Source organism: Saccharomyces eubayanus, chromosome VII (genome assembly GCF_001298625.1).
Source record: "Saccharomyces eubayanus strain FM1318 chromosome VII, whole genome shotgun sequence".
NCBI classification, from domain to species: Eukaryota; Fungi; Ascomycota; class Saccharomycetes; order Saccharomycetales; family Saccharomycetaceae; genus Saccharomyces; species Saccharomyces eubayanus.
This window is the reverse complement of record NC_030982.1, coordinates 701,886-720,013: the sequence shown is the minus strand read 5'-3', so window position 1 is coordinate 720,013 and position 18,128 is coordinate 701,886. Positions and strand designations below refer to the sequence as shown.

The following is an 18,128-nucleotide window of genomic DNA, read 5'->3' as shown; positions in this document are numbered from 1 at the left end:
ATGCTCATGCGCTAACAAGGGTGTAGCCTAGTAATTCTTTGAACCTAGTGTCCTTGATGCACATTATCATTAACGCAACCTCCACGTACAATGCAAGGTTTTCTTCTTTCATTTTATTCAAAGAGCTAGAATCTATAACCCATAATATGGAATCTGTTTCCGTTTCAATGATGAGTTTCTGTTCTTTAGGCATAGTGTTTCCTGGGGCGATGATTTTCCCAAAACATGTACCATTAGACATGATCTCGTACAATGTACCTTGTGGTAGTTCATACATTGCCTTTAACATACCTGTTTCTATCAAGAAAAATACGTTGTCTGCATGTATTAAATGTGATTGACTTGCTAGTCTGCGTCTACTGAAATAGGGACATAGTTGAGCCCAGAACTTGATTTCTTTTTCTCTTATCTTCTGAACTTCGGATACGATATCAGGTCGATATTGCTTTAGTGCAAATAGCAATATAGGTAAAATTGGTTCGTCGTTTTTATATTCCTTCTTGAGATTCTTTACTGCCTGTTCATCATTTGCAAAGACGTTCTGAGCCACGGAAAGCATTTGATGATTACGAGGGGTGTTGGTTGGTAGGGACATCAAGTTTCTAACTTGTTCTCTATTACCTTTATTCAAATTATTTCCAGATCTATCGATCTTTTTGTTTTGAGTGGCTGCCATTATTGCGGACACAACATTATTCTGCTTTCTTTCTTCTAGTCGCTTCTTTGCCTTTTCTCTTAATTGCTTATATTGGAAGAGAAATTCATTCTCACACCATTCCAAAGCACTGTTTAAATCGGCAAATAATTCCACATCGTTTAATAGTCCCACGTTATTGAAGGCGTTGTATATATGATCCCTTTCTTTGATGGAGGATATGATCAGCTTGATTCTTTTGGTTTCCGTGAACCTTTTAATTCTATTGAAACCTTCTGCTGCAGAATAGTCAATATTGTCAGCGTTGATGTTCTTAAAATCCAAAATTAAATACTTTATTCTCCGTTTTGTTGAGTCTTTATTGCTTATTTCTAGCAGTCTTTCAATTTTTTCTTCAATTGATATGATAGTCCCGAAAAACAAAACGTTTTGCAATTTTAGAACATATATCTGTTCACCAATGCCTTCTAGAAATTTGGTTTGAACATAATCACGATAAACCGTACTCTTAGCGACATTCCCATTATATTCGCCGTTAATAGTTTGCAATTTTGTGCTATCAACCAAGAACGAAAAGCATGCAATCAAAATACCAACAATGATACCTAGAACAAAGTCGAATATACCCATTGTAAAGACAATAATTACAACAGTCAGGTATTCAAACCTATTCAGTTTATTCCAGGTATCAACTAGTGCTTCTACCAATAACTCATAACCCAGCAAAAAAATCAGAGAGCCGACTATACAGATTGGTATGAATGATATTATCACAGGTCCAATAACCATAATACAGACGGTCAAGGCTACCAAAAGGAAGCCAGCAAATGACGAGTCTGCTCCGGCTCTAATAAATAAAACACTATTAGTGTACACCAGGTAGTTTTGAACTGAACCTAGCAGCCCACTGAAAAAGTTTGAATAACCATGCGCAATCAGTTCTTTATCAACATCGTATTTATCCATTTGTAGTGACATGGCCAAGGCGGGCACATTGATGGGGACATGTAAAATACCAAAAAAGGTCAAAGCCATCATTGTTGGTATTTGTTGGAAAACCAACGCCCAGTGAACTTTATGAATATTGAATAATTTGTAATGATCGTACCATTTACTATCAGAACTAGCGATTGGGAAAATCCATCCTGACTCTCTTAGAGTATCTAAAGATAATGTAGGAATGATTGCAACAATAAAATGGAATAAAACCAATGTCAAAATGTAAAAAGTTGGCAGGACTAATGAGTTCTTGAAACACCGTTGCGTACCGATTAAAACTATTGTCAGCAGGACAGGTAGTAACCACTTTGCCAACGTGTCATAATTTGTGAACAGTCCCGACAAGAAAGGCCACGAGTACTCAAATTTAGCCACTCTTGTAGTGACTTCAATACCGGTAATTATCAAGAAATAACCAACACCTCCGATACAGCCTATTAAAATGTGTCGAGGGAAAAATCCAACTATTTTGCCTAGTCGTAATTTCCCCAGTACATAGAAAACGATACCTGTAAGCATAGAGCTGATCACATAACAGAAGATTGTGGTGGTTATGATTTCATCATCACTACCCACTAGCGCCTCTTTTATACCTAGAGCCATTGTGTGATAAAATGGGGTAATTTCGATCATTTCACTTCCAACTCCGGAAGGAAAACTCGACCAGCCCCCAGAATACACACTTTGTGATATTATTGTGGAGATATAAAACATAGAAATACCGGTGGGCCCCAAATGAGAAAATACCGGTTCTGTAATTGGAAATATGATCATACCATAGGACAACGCATCTAAGATGTTCAAAAGCAGACCTAATACTGCCGCAGGTAGGTAATGTGCGCATTTGGAAGGAAATGACGTAAACCACTGCCACGCACTTCTTGGGCCTAAACGCAAATTATGCGAGGGATGGACGGACTGGTATCCGCCCCCGAGACCATCCTCTAGTTCTGATATTGGACTGTCTTGAAGCGCACGATTTCGTTCGTCATCCGCATTTGAGGATGCTGGACTGAGTAATAATCTTGAGTATTCATCAGCGTATTCTTCATCAATATTCTCTTCTATAGTGCGCATAGATTGATCATCTTTTCTGTCATCGCTATCTATAATGTCCATATAGTCCTTAATAGTCGGAGAGCCTTCCTCAACTGAAGAAGAGCAAAATTCATTGGACAGTTGGGCTGTTTGTCTATGCAATTTTTCTGATCCGTGAATCACTTTGGGGTGTTGCTTGTTCGAGAAGGGTAGCTTTGAGTCAGACATATTGTAATTCATAGGCGAGCTTGCACCTGTAAAAAATCCACTCATATAAGAACGGCATAATGGAGGTGACATTGTGCTAACACTAGCTCTATGAATCTTGTTTTTTGATGAGTCTTGATAGTTTATTCCCAGCGATACTGATATGGCCTCTGAAAGTGAGGAATTGCTCCTGCGCCTTCTGATATTTCTCCCCATACCTTTACGAATCTAGTTTTTGAAACTTGAAAAGCTTTTGTGTGTACGTCAATGTCTTCTTTTGTTGAAATGAAAATATTTTTTCTGTATTTTGTTACCTAGTTCCTTATCAATATCGTTACTATTTGCAATAAAAGTAGGGCTGTGAAAAAAAAATCAATAGAGAAAAAGGGGATACAAAAAGGTTTGGGGCCTTGTAAAGGTTGTCTGGTTGGTGCTATATTGAATAGATTGTCTGACTATGGCTGTCCTGTATTCATATGTACGGTTGCTATATATACTAGAGTCACACAAATTTGAATCGTTCTCTCAGGGACCGATAGGTAGGAAAAAGATCCTTGATAGCGCGAACTTCCCAGGGGAATTTTTCACTTTTACAGCAGATAGATGAAGAAACGAGCGAGATAAGAGATTACAGGTATATGTGTTTAGATGTGGTGACAGATCAACCTCGATAAAGTTCTTGGAGATAAAGAAGGCTAGATATCAACGTGGTAAAGGATTGCTGATAACGTTTACTATATATATATATATATATATACTAGAATTTGGGTTAATTTCACCACATTTTTCTTTTCTATTTATGGATACAAAGAGATCAGATAAAATCATATTAAGCATTAACGTGCTTTTCATGAATTTTGGCGTATCTACCTGAAGGATCTTCGGCACATCCCCAATCGGCCTTTGGTATCCATCTCATGACGGTATCAGCGGCGGTCTTTTGAGGAAACCAGGCATCGAATTTCAATCTGTACCAGTAAGCCTCCTTAGTAGTTGGGATGTCGTCACCCCAGCTAGCTTTTGGATTGGCGAACATAGCGTCTGAAATAACTCTTTCAGCTGTGTCTCTTAGACCGTCGATCCACGAGTAGCCCACACCGTCGGAAAATTGCTCCTTTTGTCTCCATAAAATCTCTTCTGGTAAGTATGGTTTGACGTCTGGTTCATCTGTGGTATCGAAAGCCTTTCTCAAAATGTACTTTTCGATCCGGCCCTCTTTAGAATTGATCATTTTATCTTTTGGATCAATGTTCATACACAGTTGCAAAAAGTCCTTGTCTAAGAATGGAACACGGGCCTCTAGACCCCAGGCCAAAGTAGATTTGTTGGCTCTCAAACAATCGGCCAAATGTAAGTTCTTAACACGTTGTACGGATTCGGTATGGAACTCGGCGGCAGAAGGAGCTTGGGCAAAATATAGATAACCACCAAAGATCTCGTCTGAACCTTCACCAGAAAGAACCATCTTAACACCTTGAGCCTTGATCTTTCTGGACAGTAAGAACATTGGGGTGGAAGCTCTAATGGTGGTAACATCGTAAGTTTCCAAATGGTAAATGACATCGTCCAAAGCGTCTAAACCTTCTTGCAATGTGAAGGTGTGTTCGTGATGAATAGAACCAATAAACTTGGCGACTTTCCTGGCAGCTTGTAAATCGGGTGCGTTTGGTAAACCAACGGCAAACGAATGTAAACGAGACCAACCGGATGTGTGCAAATGGCCTTGGTCATCGATACCGGCAAGCTTTTTGTTTTCAACGTCAGCTTCTTCGTTGGCCTCGACATTAGCCGTTTCAGTTTCACGAGCGGCAATGGCAGCAATCAAAGAAGAGTCCAGACCACCGGATAATAGAACACCGTATGGAACTTCAGCCATTAGTCTCTTTCTAACGGCCTTTTCTAAGCTGTGTCTAATGGCGTGGTAATCCACTGGGGTGGATGGGATACGTTTTTCATCCAACCAGTCTGGAGTGAAGTAACGAGTGATCTTGTCGGTCTCGGAATCATAAACATGACCTGGAGGGAATGCAATGATACTGTCGCAAACATCGGTTAAACACTTTAGTTCAGAAGCGAAGTAAACAGTCTTTGGAGACTTGGAACAACGCCCCATGTATAAAGTGACGACACCGATAGGATCTCTTGCAGCGATAACACGGTCTTTCTTGGAATCGTATAGGCAGAAGGCAAACATACCATCCAAGTATTTTGGAGCATCGATATCATGTTCCAAGTACAGTGGAATGATAGGTTCACAATCACTGAAAGTCTGGAACTTGTAGTCGGAACATTTCTCTCTTAGTTGGATATGGTTGTAGATTTCACCATTAACACCAAGCATGTAATCGCCGTCAGAAGAAGTGATTGGTTGGGCACCAGAGTCTAAACCGACAATGGCCAATCTTTCATGAACAAATATGGTGGAGTTCATGATGGCGTTACCGGACCAATCTGGGCCACGGTGTCTGATTCTCTTTGATAGCTGTAAAGCTTTTGGTTTGAAATCATGAACGTCTTCATGCTTGAAGGCTGCAAAGATACCACACATATTTAGTTGCTTGTATGTTTTATTACTTTTGCTGAGGACTTGAAACAAATAAGAACAGATAAACGATGCTCATGTCAAAAAAACGGCAAGTGGCAACTCTTCAGATCCGCAGCCTGAGACGGTTATAAACTTCCAAGAGACGCAGAGGCATTCGATGAGCCTACGTTGCTCTTTCCGGAGAATCTTGCCATGAGTCAAACCAAGTGAAAAGAAAATTTGCAAAAAACCCACGCCGTGCGGCACTTAAGTTCAAGAAAGAGATTTATGGCTACATAGGATGTGTGGACCAGTGAGTCCTGCGCGGCCCATTACTTTAAAGGTGGCCACAGTCATCGTAGAATGGTTGTCGAGCCTATAGAATGGGTCTTGCGCAAGGGGTCCAGTCTTGCCGAGAGTATCATTGGAGCTGTTGCACCAACGTTTGTATTCTCTCCTGATATTACGCCTTGATGTATCCCCCTCCAAATAAATACGGAGCCTTTCGAATGGGTTCCTTATTGTAGGAGATTAGGCTCCACCTTAATGGGGGGCTGTTTTGAGTCCAGCTAGAAAAAAAACAGGATCTCAATGACGGTCTCCTTGTAGCTGAATAAAACTTGTCCTTAGATCATTCTTAAACTTTTTTCACTATTTTGTGCCGCGCGGTTAGTCGCTTTGGACGCAAAGACGTTGTATAGTGTCGAGGCATCCCGAATCGGCGACAATAATCGAGCAGACATTGTAGCTGCCCACAGCACCGGTTTTGTGGTTCTGTAGTGTTTTGGTTTCTACGGAGATTTGGTCTTTGAAAAAGAAAAAAGAAAATAAATGGTCTCTAGCGGGATCGAACCGCTGATCCCCGCGTTATTAGCACGGTGCCTTAACCAACTGGGCCAAGAGACCTATATCTTGTTAAAATACTGCCCATATATTACGTATAAGTCTTGCTAGAAGAAATCAAAAGTTTTCTTTCAGTTGCTTTAGTATTGAAAGTCCTTTTCGCCCCCTTTCAAAATTGTGTATGGAGAAGTTCGTCTCGACGAATACACTTACAGTACTGGGTTATACGGGTTACATCTGATATGGGCATCGTACAGGGCCATATGTATTTTGCGAAGTACACTGTGAAAACATCCCGCCTTCTTTTACGTTCTGTAGCACACTACATAATCACAATATCCTCTATGATAAAAAAATACTGGTGAATCGCAATAGTGCATTCTCCCCCATTACGTCAATTCAAGTATGTATTCTTGAAGGATAGTCTCTTAATACTCTTTTTCGGGCAACTGAATGTGTACCGCCAGCGAACGTTTGAGTTATTCTTCTAGTAGATGAAACGCTCTTTTCTCCTTTTTTCTAATGCAGATCCGTTAATATGGAATCTTGATGTTTTCTCTATCCGGTAAAACGCTGAAGCTGTAAAAAACACAACCGCGGGAAACTGAAAAATTTCACAGATGAGGCAAGAAGATCGATCAAATAGTGTATAGAGTTGGGTAGCGAGGTTAGACAGTTTTAAAAAAGCACACCCAATCAACCTCGATATCACCGAACTATTTCCAATATGTCAAATCCTACAGAAGCTGATCGTATGAACGCCCTCGAAAGAAAGAATGAAGGTAATGTTTTTATAAAAGAGAAACACTTTTTAAAGGCCATTGAAAAATACACCCAGGCAATCGATCTCGATTCCACACAATCTATCTATTTTTCGAATAGAGCATTTGCTCATTTCAAAGTAGATAACTTCCAAAGTGCCTTGAATGATTGCGATGAAGCCTTAAAGTTGGATCCTAAGAACATCAAAGCTTATCATAGACGTGCATTATCTTGCATGGCACTATTAGAGTTTAAAAAGGCAAAGAAGGATTTGACTGTGTTACTAAAGGCGAAACCCAATGACCCAGCCGGTACCAAAGCACTAGCTACATGCGATAGATTTATCAGAGAAGAAAGATTTAGGAAAGCCATCGGAGGCGGCGAAGGTGAAACTAAAGTCAGTCTATGCCAGACTTTGAACTTAAGTTCATTCGATGCCAATTCTGACTTGACCAACTACGATGGTCCCAAATTAGAATTTGAACAATTGCATGACGAGAAGAACAACTTCAACGGTGGCGAAATCAAGAATATGTCGCAAGAATTCATCTCGCAAATGATTAACGACCTTTTCTTGAAGGGCAAACTTCTTCCAAAGAAGTATGTTGCGGCTATTATCTCTCATGCTGATACCTTATTTCGTCAAGAACCTTCTATGGTAGAATTAGAGAATAAATCTACCCCAGATATTAAGATATCAGTATGTGGTGATACACATGGTCAATTTTACGACGTTTTGAATTTATTCCGCAAATTCGGTAAAGTAGGTCCCAATCACACTTACCTGTTTAACGGTGATTTTGTTGATCGTGGCTCTTGGTCCTGTGAAGTTGCGTTGTTGTTTTACTGTTTGAAAATATTATATCCAAAGAACTTCTTTTTGAATAGAGGAAACCATGAAAGTGATAATATGAACAAGATTTATGGTTTTGAAGATGAATGTAAATACAAATATTCTCAAAGGATATTCAACATGTTTTCACAAAGTTTTGAAAGTTTACCATTGGCTACGCTAATTAATGATGATTATCTTGTAATGCATGGTGGTCTACCAAGTGATCCTTCAGCAAGCTTGTCTGATTTCAAGGGTATTAACAGATTTGCTCAACCACCAAGAGACGGTGCATTTATGGAATTATTGTGGGCAGATCCTCAAGAAGCTAACGGTATGGGTCCTTCTCAACGTGGTCTAGGACATGCATTTGGGCCTGATATCACAGAAAGGTTCCTAAAGAACAACAACCTGCGCAAGGTTTTCAGATCCCACGAATTAAGAATGGATGGTGTGCATTTTGAACAGAATGGTAAACTAATGACAGTTTTCAGTGCCCCAAATTACTGTGATAGTCAAGGTAACCTTGGTGGTATTATTCATATTGTTCCTGGTCACGGTATTTTACAAGCTGGAAAGAATGACGATGAAGATTTAATAATTGAAACATTCGAAGCTGTTGAGCATCCAGATATGAAACCAATGGCCTACTCTAATGGTGGGTTTGGTTTATAGTCATAATTTTTTGTTATTGTGTTAACGAGAAACACAAAATAATACAAAAGAAATCTGAGCTTAAAGTAACAAAAGCGGTGTCCGTTTATGTGTAAAGCTACGTATCTAAGTGTATATTTTATGCAAAATTTTTTTTCTCGACATCATTTATCATATATCCTTCCTTTTATTATTTATTATTCTTAGAAGTGAATGGCCTAATGGCAAAAAAAATAATCTCCAAAAAAAGCTCACGATGGGGGTCGAACCCATAATCTTCTGATTAGAAGTCAGACGCGTTGCCATTACGCCACGCAAGCGATAGTTGTTGGAGAACACGGGAAATTCAACATATTAAGTTACCATTCGAGACTGATATTTTTAAGGTTGATGCGTTCCTATACGGGGAACAAGCGGTTTGAATAGATGTTGCAGCTTGTTAGCATCAAGAAGTGTATTCATAAGAAGGCATTGATATATCTACATATATACGAATTTTTTGTTTTGATGATTAACTGTTTAGTAAATCATAAGGTGTCACTTGTAGCTCACCACCTTGGATGTTAAATCATAATCAATTTTTCACCTCATAAATATTCTAATAACCATTTAAATTGTATGATGATCTTTGGGATTCCATTGTTTCTTAATGTTATAATATTACGTATATAGATTATACTAGAGATTCTCCTCATGGATTTAGGAATCCACAGAAAGGAATCARTASTTTTGCATAATATTATAAATGATTCTGTTCCTCTTTTTATATGTTGTCATTCATTGATCCTATTACAATATCAATCCTTGCGCTTCAGCTTCCATTAATTTCGACGACACTTTAAATCTTAACTTACTGGTCTTGTAAKTTATGTCATCTTTTAACACCGTATATATTAGTAATAGATGGACAATAGTTGAATCTTGTTCCAACATATTCAGCTATATCCTCACCAACTGCTAGATTTTGTTATCCGTATATTGTTCAGTTTTTTCACATACAAATAAATGAATCCACCTATTCCAGGTATTCAGAAGTAGTTTTCGTTCTCATTGCTAGCGTCGTTTGAGTTTTCAAATGTTAAATGACCATTTTGAAACGTCCATGGGATACCTTCTATATCCGACGACTTGCCCCTGGGCAAGAGCTTGTTCAATTTCTCAATGTCATTCTCTACCGGTTTATATGAAAAATTATCGTTGGTTCTTTGGTACCTGTATCTTAATAGTATTGTTAGGGGGATTATAAAATCATTCAACGAGAGATTTAATAAGGGCATCATGCCGTTTTTGTATGTAGAGGATGCTTTCTTCTCAAATATGTGACTCGTCTTTAAAGTAGTGGTATGTATCTTCCTTTTAAAAGCCTTTTTCAAAATATCCCTCTTCTTTGTGATATCTGTGGAAGATAGGATGTCCAGTTCTTTGAGCTGCGAGTTAGGGACTATATTCAATAGTTTTTTGACCGATTCTTGAAGCATTCCAATGGCGATCCCACATTCGTCCATATTATACTGGTTAATTGACAGGAAAAGATAGATCAAACTCTGTAAATACTTTAAGAAGAGGACGTCCACTATACGGCCATCCTGGCATTGCAATGCAGTGTTATAGGACCCAATACAAAGCTTGGCGTAGAAGACACTGGACGTGCCCAGTTCTTTAAGTTCGTGGGGTTCGAGATCCACAACAGCATCCTTGCTGACTTTTGATCTCAATTTGGATAATGCCAAAATGACAATTCCCAGTTGTTGCAACAATTGGAACTCCAGAGACAGCTGGTTGGAAATGTTGAGCACCTGCATATTCTTGGGGTCAGCAACCGCATTTGTTTGCGAAATAGCCTTAAGAAAGCAGACCAAGCCTAATCCTCTTTTCAAATAAGTCCCGCTCGTGACCCATAGGTTGTTCGATGGCTGTGAAGATTCATACGCTCTGTGCAAGGTTTCGATGCCGATATCTTCATAGAATGTGGCCACGTTGATCAAGACCTGAGAGATTTCCTCTTCTACAAGAGGATCAACATTACCGGCCTCGTACCTGTAACTCAGCAAGCCATTGGCGTAATTCAGCCAGATGTCTATACAGGAGATGGAGTCTACTTTGGGCGAAGAGCTGTTCAATGTCTTTATGCAGTTACTCCGCGATACCACCAAATCATTCGGTATGAGAGTTTTTACTCTGCTCTCTTCGGCCAGCTTGTATGGTAGACCTTTTGTAGATGTTGAACCGTCGCACATGCTCGGTTGTGGTGGAAGGGAAGCCTATTACGAGAGCTTACTTTCTAGTAGCCAGTCTATAAGTGTGCTTTTTCTGTACGAGAATTCGTAGTGCAGGGTTACGCTAGCGCAGACAAGTTCCAGACAATGACCAAGAAGATATGCTACAAATACATACCATGTAGCACATTTAGCCCGAATTGCGTGTGCCTCTTCAAACCCTTTTTAGCGTTGCCAAAGCTTTCCCATACCGTGCGCCAACCACTGTTATCCGTTCATCTTTTTATTCTGCACCCTTCGCACTATCAAGAAACCCTGCACCACTTTTTTTTTTTCCGAAACGAAGTCAAGTTAAGTCAAGTCATGCCTCTACGCAGTACTCGCACCAGATACAAAAGGAAGTCGTGCATTAGATACGCCTTTCTTTCCCCCGCCCCCCTTCGTATCAACTAAACCATTATATTACTATCTTTTCCACTACAAGAAAAGGAGGGATGGCAGAAAACGTCCCCCGCTCCCCACTCCATGGTTCTCCTACACAAGCCTCTTTCCTCTTATCCTTCTCCGCCATCACTGCACACCGCTACCATATATACTACATATATACATACAGCAGGTTTCTGCATAACATGCTTTGTCACGAACCCTTTTGCGCCCCCTCACTTCTGGTATTATCTTCTAGGCTGAGTACGGAAAAAAAGGCCCTGGCTGCTTATCTCTAGGGGCGTACGTCCCTATCATTGGATGAGCCCGCGCAGAGCTCGCGATAACGATAACAATCGCAGTTGTTGCAAACGCCACGCCTATACAAGCACAGAAGAGGAGGAATGGAAGAAGGCACCGAAAAAAAGAAAAATTTCTTTTTTTCATTTTGAAAAATCGGAAGAAAAAAAAAGTTAAGGTTTATATACCACCGGTTAATGGCGAGCCAGGGCATCGTAGGTCCAATGGTAGCACCATTATCGTGTAGTTCATTTATATACCTGCTCTTGCCCAGTTTTTAGTCTTGCGTTTATAGACTTATCTAAACAACAAAAGTAGATACTTTCCACAGCACGGGATCTTACACAATGGAAACGATGGAAAGTCGATCTACAGGGCCTCTTACGACGGAAATTTACGATGGCCCCACTGTGGCCTTTATGATTTTGGGTGCCGCCTTGGTTTTTTTCATGGTACCTGGGCTGGGATTCTTGTACTCAGGACTGGCGAGAAGAAAATCCGCATTGGCGTTGATTTGGGTAGTGCTGATGGCGACGCTGGTCGGTATACTGCAATGGTACTTTTGGGGTTACTCTTTAGCCTTTTCCAAGTCCGCCACCAACAACAAATTCATTGGAAACTTGGACTCGTTTGGGTTTAGGAACGTATACGGGAAGAAATCCGACGGCGATGTCTATCCTGAACTTGCGTATGCGACCTTCCAGATGATGTTTTCCTGCGTCAACTTAAGCATTATCGCAGGCGCTACAGCTGAAAGAGGTAGATTGCTACCGCACATGGTTTTCCTCTTCATTCTAGCCACTATTGTGTACTGTCCGGTGACGTACTGGATTTGGTCTCCGGGCGGTTGGGCTTACCAATGGGGAGTGCTGGACTGGGCAGGCGGTGGGAACATTGAGATTCTGAGTGCCGTTTCCGGATTCGTCTACTCTTGGTTTTTAGGCAAAAGAAATGAAAAACTGCTGATAAACTTCAGACCTCATAATGTGTCGTTGGTAACTCTAGGCACGTCCATACTGTGGTTTGGTTGGTTACTCTTCAATTCAGCCTCGTCACTATCACCAAATTTGAGGTCAGTTTATGCCTTTATGAACACGTGCCTCAGCGCCATTACTGGCGGGATGACATGGTGCCTCTTGGATTATAGATCAGAAAGGAAATGGTCGACTGTCGGTTTGTGTTCTGGTATTATCTCAGGATTGGTAGCAGCCACACCAAGTTCAGGATGTATAACTCTCTACGGCTCGCTAATCCAAGGCATTGTGGCGGGGATCGTCTGTAATTTTKCCACTAAATTAAAATACTATGCTAAAGTGGATGACGCCATGGATATTCTTGCTGAGCACGGAGTCGCAGGCATAATAGGACTAATATTCAATGCTCTTTTCGCGGCAGATTGGGTGATCGGTATGGACGGAGTCAGCGAACACGAGGGTGGCTGGATAAGTCACAATTACAAGCAAATGTACAAGCAGATTGCTTATATTGCCGCATCAATAGGATACACTGCCGTTGTCACGGCAATCATTTGCTTTGTGCTCGGGTACATTCCTGGAATGACGCTGAGAATATCTGATGAAGCAGAAGAACGTGGTATGGATGAAGACCAAATTGGTGAATTCGCATACGACTATGTGGAGGTTAGAAGAGATTATTATTTATGGGGTGTAGAAGAAGATTCTCAACAGTCTACTGTAAATCACCGCAGTACTGACACTCGCTCAACTGTTGACCATAGCAGCAGTACCAATAGTTCTTTAGACGGGAACGAAGAAATGGCCCGGTCGGAAAAAATAACACCATCTCATCAAGAAAAGCCTAGCGATAGGTGAAGAGCACACTAATTCTCTAACGTTATTTGAACTCACGTTATCTATTTCTTATTCTCATTCCAACTTTCCACATATGTATAGATCTGCATTTGCTTTATACGTTTTCTAGCATTTTTAATGACCCTATTATTAGGTATCACGTTTCTTTGATACGGTATAATATATATCCTAGATAATTGAACCAAATACCCGATTTGGTTTTGATTTAGAGGTTGTTTAAAATACGTTGCGCGAAAAAAAAAAAATAGGGAAAAATAAACCGACCCCAGTGAGGGTTGAACTCACGATCTTGCGATTAACAGTCGCACGCCTTAACCAACTTGGCCATGGAGTCGTTGTAATTGTGATTTTATCACAGCGTAGTATATATATATAACTTTATACTATTAATCCTGCTAGCTTTTAATAAGTTCTAGCACTCCCATTATTCTGTAAGTTCCAGCATTTTTGGGCTTTATGATCACGCCCGGAAATTGAACTGCTTGCGCTTTGACACCTTTAATGAAGGTCGTTTCTATCTTTTATGAGCTACATCGTGAGCACTTTTTGCTCGGGCATAAGGAATCCACTGCAGGACTACAAAATCAAACTCGAAGTTGAAAATATTTCGAATAGTAAGAAGAGAAGTTGAGAGTTACGGTAACATTTTCTTACCTAAGCAAATATGGACTTTTTAAACGATACTGATCTGGATTTGGCCTTGCCAGTAACCGCTGAAATATCCAAGGAGCTGTTTGCAACAGAGATTGAGAAGTACCGTGAATCTCAAAATGACGGGGCCGATATGGCTGCGTTTGATATCGATAAGTTTTTAGTAGAGAAGAATTTCCACTACCTCCCTCTTGACGCACTTATTAGAGATCTATCTGGACTTTCACAAAAAATGGTACAAACACTATTAGAACAGATAACAACCAATTATGATGATTATTTGTCTTTCTCCAATACATATACTGATGAAGAAAATAAAACGCTGTTGAATTTGGAAAGGACGCAGAGCGACCTTCAAAAATTCATGACTCAATTGGATCATTTGGTACAGGAAGACATCACCAATAGTCAAGAGATCATAAAGGATGTCTTGGAATACTTAAAGAAATTGGATGAGATATACGGTTCATTACGCAACCATTCACACTTGACAGCAGCACTTTCGCTGGGAAAGAAGCTAAGTAAGTCTCTTCATGAAATGTGCGGCATAGAACCGCTAGAGGAAGAAATATGTTCTGGCTTGATTGAACAGTTGTACAGTTTAGTCACGACGTCACGTCGAATATTGCATTCGTTTGTTGATTCGAACTCGCCATATGCTCATCACCTGCGTAATGATTACCAAGATCTTCTGCAAGAATTTCAAATATCATTGAAGATTTTAACTGAAAAGTGTTTGGAGAACCCATCAAGCTGCCAGAAACTGTCTTTAACACTAGTTTCCATATTAAAGATCACATAAGTGGCCGTGGTCTTATCTGAATTCAGATACGGGGCTGTCAAGAAACGTATCTACCAAATCTATAACTGTTTTGCGTGGGCAAGGATCTTTTACTGTCATAAAGGAGTATATAGCTATATTATTACCTAACAGGCTCTTACTGAGTTTTGTTCAATATCGTCATTTTTGACGTAAGTAAAATCGAATATTTTCTAAAATTTTTGTTTCTTGCCATGAGCAAAAGCAGAAATTCAATTTCTAAATCGATGTTTACTATTCATTGTCAAAGGGACGAAAAAATATAATTGTAGATAATACCAGCCGAAGTATTCTGGAAGCACTCGTTAATTGTAAAAGACACGTATAGTAAGGCAATTGAATAAATGTTTGGTTTCGGCGGTGGTAATAGCGGATTTGGAAATAAGCCAGCTGGTTCAGCCGGGTTTTCTTTTGGGCAAAATAACAATACGGCCAGTCAACCTTCAGGTTCTGGGTTTGGTTTCGGAGGTGGCCAGCAAAATAATACGACTACCGGTGCGAGTACAACCGGAGGGTTTGGAGCTAATCAAACTACGAATACTTTTGGAGCTAATCAACAAAATAATGCTGGGGGTGGCCTTTTTGGTAATAAGCCTGCTCTTGGTGGCTTAGGAAGCACCAATACTAGCGTTTCAGGAACTACAGCTGCTGGGACAGGTTTATTTGGTCAGCAACCAGCCTCCGGTGGACCTCTCAGTGGTGGTCTATTTGGAAATAAGCCAGCTCCCACAACCGGAGGCCTTTTTGGTAATACAACACAGAATAATAATACTACAGGCGGGGGGTTATTTAATAACAAATTAGGGACTACCGGGTCACTTATGGATAATAATAATACCCAAAACACTTCTACTATGAATGGTAGTGGACTCTTTGGCGCTAAACCTCAAAACAGTGCGCCGGCTACTGGTGGTTTGTTTGGGAATAAGCCACAGGGTTCCGTAGCAGGTGGTGGATTATTTGGAAACAACTCCCAGAATAACAATACCCTTAGTGGAAGTGGTCTTTTCGGTCAACCTCAGCAGCCCCAAACGAATACTACCCCTGGATACGGAAATACAGTCTCCACACAACCATCGTTTGCTTGGTCTAAACCCCCCGCTCAAACTAACTTACAGCAACAGCAACAGCAACAACAATTTCAGGTACCGTTACAACAAACACAGGCAATTGTCCAGCAGCAGCAGCAGCTTTCTAATTACCCCCAACAAATTCAAGAGCAAGTACTGAAATGTAAGGAATCATGGGACCCTAACACGACGAAAACAAAATTGAGAGCGTTTGTATATAACAAAGTGAATGAAACAGAAGCCATTCTATATACCAAACCAGCACAAGTACTTCAGGAAGAATGGGACCAAGCAATGGAGAGTAAACCCTCTTCCCAAACGATTCCAATACAAATATACGGGTTTGGAGGTTTAAATCAACGTAATCAAGTACAAACTGAGAATGTTGCACAAGCTAGAATTATCCTAAATCAAATTCTAGAAAAATCAACACAATTGCAACAAAAGCATGAATTGGACACTGCATCCAGGGTTTTGAAGGCACAATCAAGGAATGTAGAAATTGAGAAAAGAATTTTGAAACTAGGCACACAATTGGCGATTTTAAAGAACAGAGGATTGCCACTGGGAATAGCAGAAGAAAAAATGTGGTCACAATTCCAGACTTTATTACAACGCAGTGAGGACCCTGCGGGCTTAGGTAAGACTAATGAACTTTGGGCACGTTTGGCTGTCTTAAAAGAACGCGCCAAGAACATTTCTAGCCAATTAGATGGTAAACTAATGGTCTTCAATGAGGATGCCAAAAGCCAAGACAATATGTCACAAGGCACCGGTGAAGAATCTAACGATCGTATTGATAAAATAGCGGAAATTCTAACGAACCAACAGCGTGGTATAACGTACTTGAACGAAGTTTTGGAGAAGGACACTGCAATGGTAAAAGAATATGCGAATAAGACCTAATTGTGTCTCTAGTTTAACAACTAGAATGATATTAAGTATGGATATATTACATATATAGCATTATTAATCTACAACATGATAATACAGCAATGTGATTCAAACCTCCTTCTGAACAAAAGAAAAGAGGTAACGGTAAATAAATCGCGTATTCACACAACATTAAATTAAAGTGCAAATTATGATATTTTTTTCTATTGAATTATACATTCTATTAAGGAGAAAACATTAATGTTACTATTCTCCCGTTCCTAATGAAAAAATAGAAGGAACTTGCGAGATAGAAGAATAAAGGGATACGTTAAAGTACAAAAACAGTGAAGACCTCGAAAGGATATACTTCCCTGCTTATGATCTTGGCTTTTCCTTCTTTTCCTTCCATAAGGCCAACAAGGAGACACCAGAGACCTTAACGACCTTGAATCTAACACCTGGAATATCACCCTTAGCCTTACCCTTTCTACCGAAACCGGCTAGTAAGACTTCGTCATTTTCGTCGACGAAGTTCAAACAACCATCGTTTGGAACGAAAGCAGTAACCTTCTTACCGTTCTTGATTAATTGAACTCTAACACACTTTCTGATAGCAGAGTTAGGTTGCTTGGATTCAATACCCAACTTTTCCAAGACAATACCCTTAGCGTGAGAAGAACCACCGAATGGAGAAGACTTGAAGGCAGTACCCAACAATCTCTTCTTATAGTTGTTTTCGGCCCAACGGCTGTAATAATCATCAAAGAAGATATTCTGTTAGTAAAAAAGATATCGATATTTGAAAAGATGATCCCTTGTGATTCTTATAGTCTTCGGTCTGAACTGAGTCCAGGGGTAACTAGGTGATGCTAGCAAACTTATATGGTAGACTAGACCACTTTATAAAGTTTTTGATGTTTGTTGTAGGCACAATTTCAAAAGCTTTGCTGAAGAGCACTGTTTTACTCAGTTTGCACATGCCTATAAGTACAATGTTTAATAACCACTAAAGCTCGTCATTTCATAGTTCCGGTAGAGATACCAGCAAATCTAATCACAATAAGGGTCTATTTTTTTACTTCAATTAAAAATAACATACTTGTTTCTTCTGTGGACACGCAATTTTCTAGCAGAGTTCAAACCTCTTGGCTTACCTTTACCCATCTTTGCTTGTTTCTTGTTGTACTTTAGATTTCCCTAAATTGAATAACCTTTTGACATATCAATACGTAGGCAATACCTATTTTATCAAACCGAGACCATTGACTGAAACGATATAAGACTACACCAGTATACCCTCGGTGCAGAGCACTCAGGCCGCTGCTACCGCTCGCGAGCCGTTTACCAGAGATGATCCGCTAATCTCTGGAAGAGCCCTGCCTGCCCAGTCCCATGAAACGCCTACAGGCAGTGACCTTCTGTAAGA

General features: G+C 40.1%; 8 protein-coding genes and 3 non-coding genes across 11 annotated transcripts; 4 read left to right on the top strand and 7 right to left on the bottom strand.

Moving 5' to 3' along the window:
* Window positions 1-4: 4 nt before the first annotated feature.
* On the bottom strand, window positions 5-3,115 carry VSB1 (Vsb1p; the record flags this gene model as incomplete). Its single annotated transcript, XM_018365233.1, has 1 exon — window positions 5-3,115. The coding sequence occupies one exon, from the start codon at window positions 3,113-3,115 to the stop codon at window positions 5-7; it is 3,111 nt and encodes a 1,036-aa protein (XP_018222333.1).
* Window positions 3,116-3,728: 613 nt separating this feature from the next.
* Window positions 3,729-5,447, bottom strand: ASN2 (asparagine synthase (glutamine-hydrolyzing) 2; the record flags this gene model as incomplete). Its single annotated transcript, XM_018365232.1, has 1 exon — window positions 3,729-5,447. One exon carries the CDS (start codon window positions 5,445-5,447, stop codon window positions 3,729-3,731), a length of 1,719 nt encoding a protein of 572 aa, XP_018222332.1.
* An 808-nt stretch (window positions 5,448-6,255) lies between these two features.
* DI49_2085 lies at window positions 6,256-6,329 on the bottom strand. Its single transcript has one exon. It is a non-coding gene; the product is annotated as a tRNA-Ile (tRNA).
* A 664-nt stretch (window positions 6,330-6,993) lies between these two features.
* PPT1 (protein serine/threonine phosphatase) lies at window positions 6,994-8,535 on the top strand (the record flags this gene model as incomplete). Its single annotated transcript, XM_018365231.1, has 1 exon — window positions 6,994-8,535. One exon carries the CDS (start codon window positions 6,994-6,996, stop codon window positions 8,533-8,535), a length of 1,542 nt encoding a protein of 513 aa, XP_018222331.1.
* Window positions 8,536-8,762: 227 nt separating this feature from the next.
* On the bottom strand, window positions 8,763-8,834 carry DI49_2083. The gene has a single exon. It is a non-coding gene; the product is annotated as a tRNA-Arg (tRNA).
* A 708-nt stretch (window positions 8,835-9,542) lies between these two features.
* Window positions 9,543-10,751, bottom strand: DI49_2082 (uncharacterized protein; the record flags this gene model as incomplete). The annotated part of the gene is made up of 1 exon (XM_018365230.1): window positions 9,543-10,751. One exon carries the CDS (start codon window positions 10,749-10,751, stop codon window positions 9,543-9,545), a length of 1,209 nt encoding a protein of 402 aa, XP_018222330.1.
* Window positions 10,752-11,800: 1,049 nt separating this feature from the next.
* MEP1 (ammonium permease MEP1) lies at window positions 11,801-13,285 on the top strand (the record flags this gene model as incomplete). The annotated part of the gene is made up of 1 exon (XM_018365229.1): window positions 11,801-13,285. The coding sequence occupies one exon, from the start codon at window positions 11,801-11,803 to the stop codon at window positions 13,283-13,285; it is 1,485 nt and encodes a 494-aa protein (XP_018222329.1).
* A 260-nt stretch (window positions 13,286-13,545) lies between these two features.
* Window positions 13,546-13,619, bottom strand: DI49_2080. Its single transcript has one exon. It is a non-coding gene; the product is annotated as a tRNA-Asn (tRNA).
* A 330-nt stretch (window positions 13,620-13,949) lies between these two features.
* On the top strand, window positions 13,950-14,738 carry COG2 (Golgi transport complex subunit COG2; the record flags this gene model as incomplete). The annotated part of the gene is made up of 1 exon (XM_018365228.1): window positions 13,950-14,738. The coding sequence occupies one exon, from the start codon at window positions 13,950-13,952 to the stop codon at window positions 14,736-14,738; it is 789 nt and encodes a 262-aa protein (XP_018222328.1).
* Window positions 14,739-15,100: 362 nt separating this feature from the next.
* Window positions 15,101-16,732, top strand: NUP57 (FG-nucleoporin NUP57; the record flags this gene model as incomplete). The annotated part of the gene is made up of 1 exon (XM_018365227.1): window positions 15,101-16,732. The coding sequence occupies one exon, from the start codon at window positions 15,101-15,103 to the stop codon at window positions 16,730-16,732; it is 1,632 nt and encodes a 543-aa protein (XP_018222327.1).
* A 345-nt stretch (window positions 16,733-17,077) lies between these two features.
* RPS23A (40S ribosomal protein uS12) lies at window positions 17,078-17,866 on the bottom strand (the record flags this gene model as incomplete). Its single annotated transcript, XM_018365226.1, has 2 exons — window positions 17,078-17,450; window positions 17,802-17,866. 2 exons carry the CDS (start codon window positions 17,864-17,866, stop codon window positions 17,078-17,080), a joined length of 438 nt encoding a protein of 145 aa, XP_018222326.1.
* Between the last annotated feature and the right edge of the window lie 262 nt (window positions 17,867-18,128).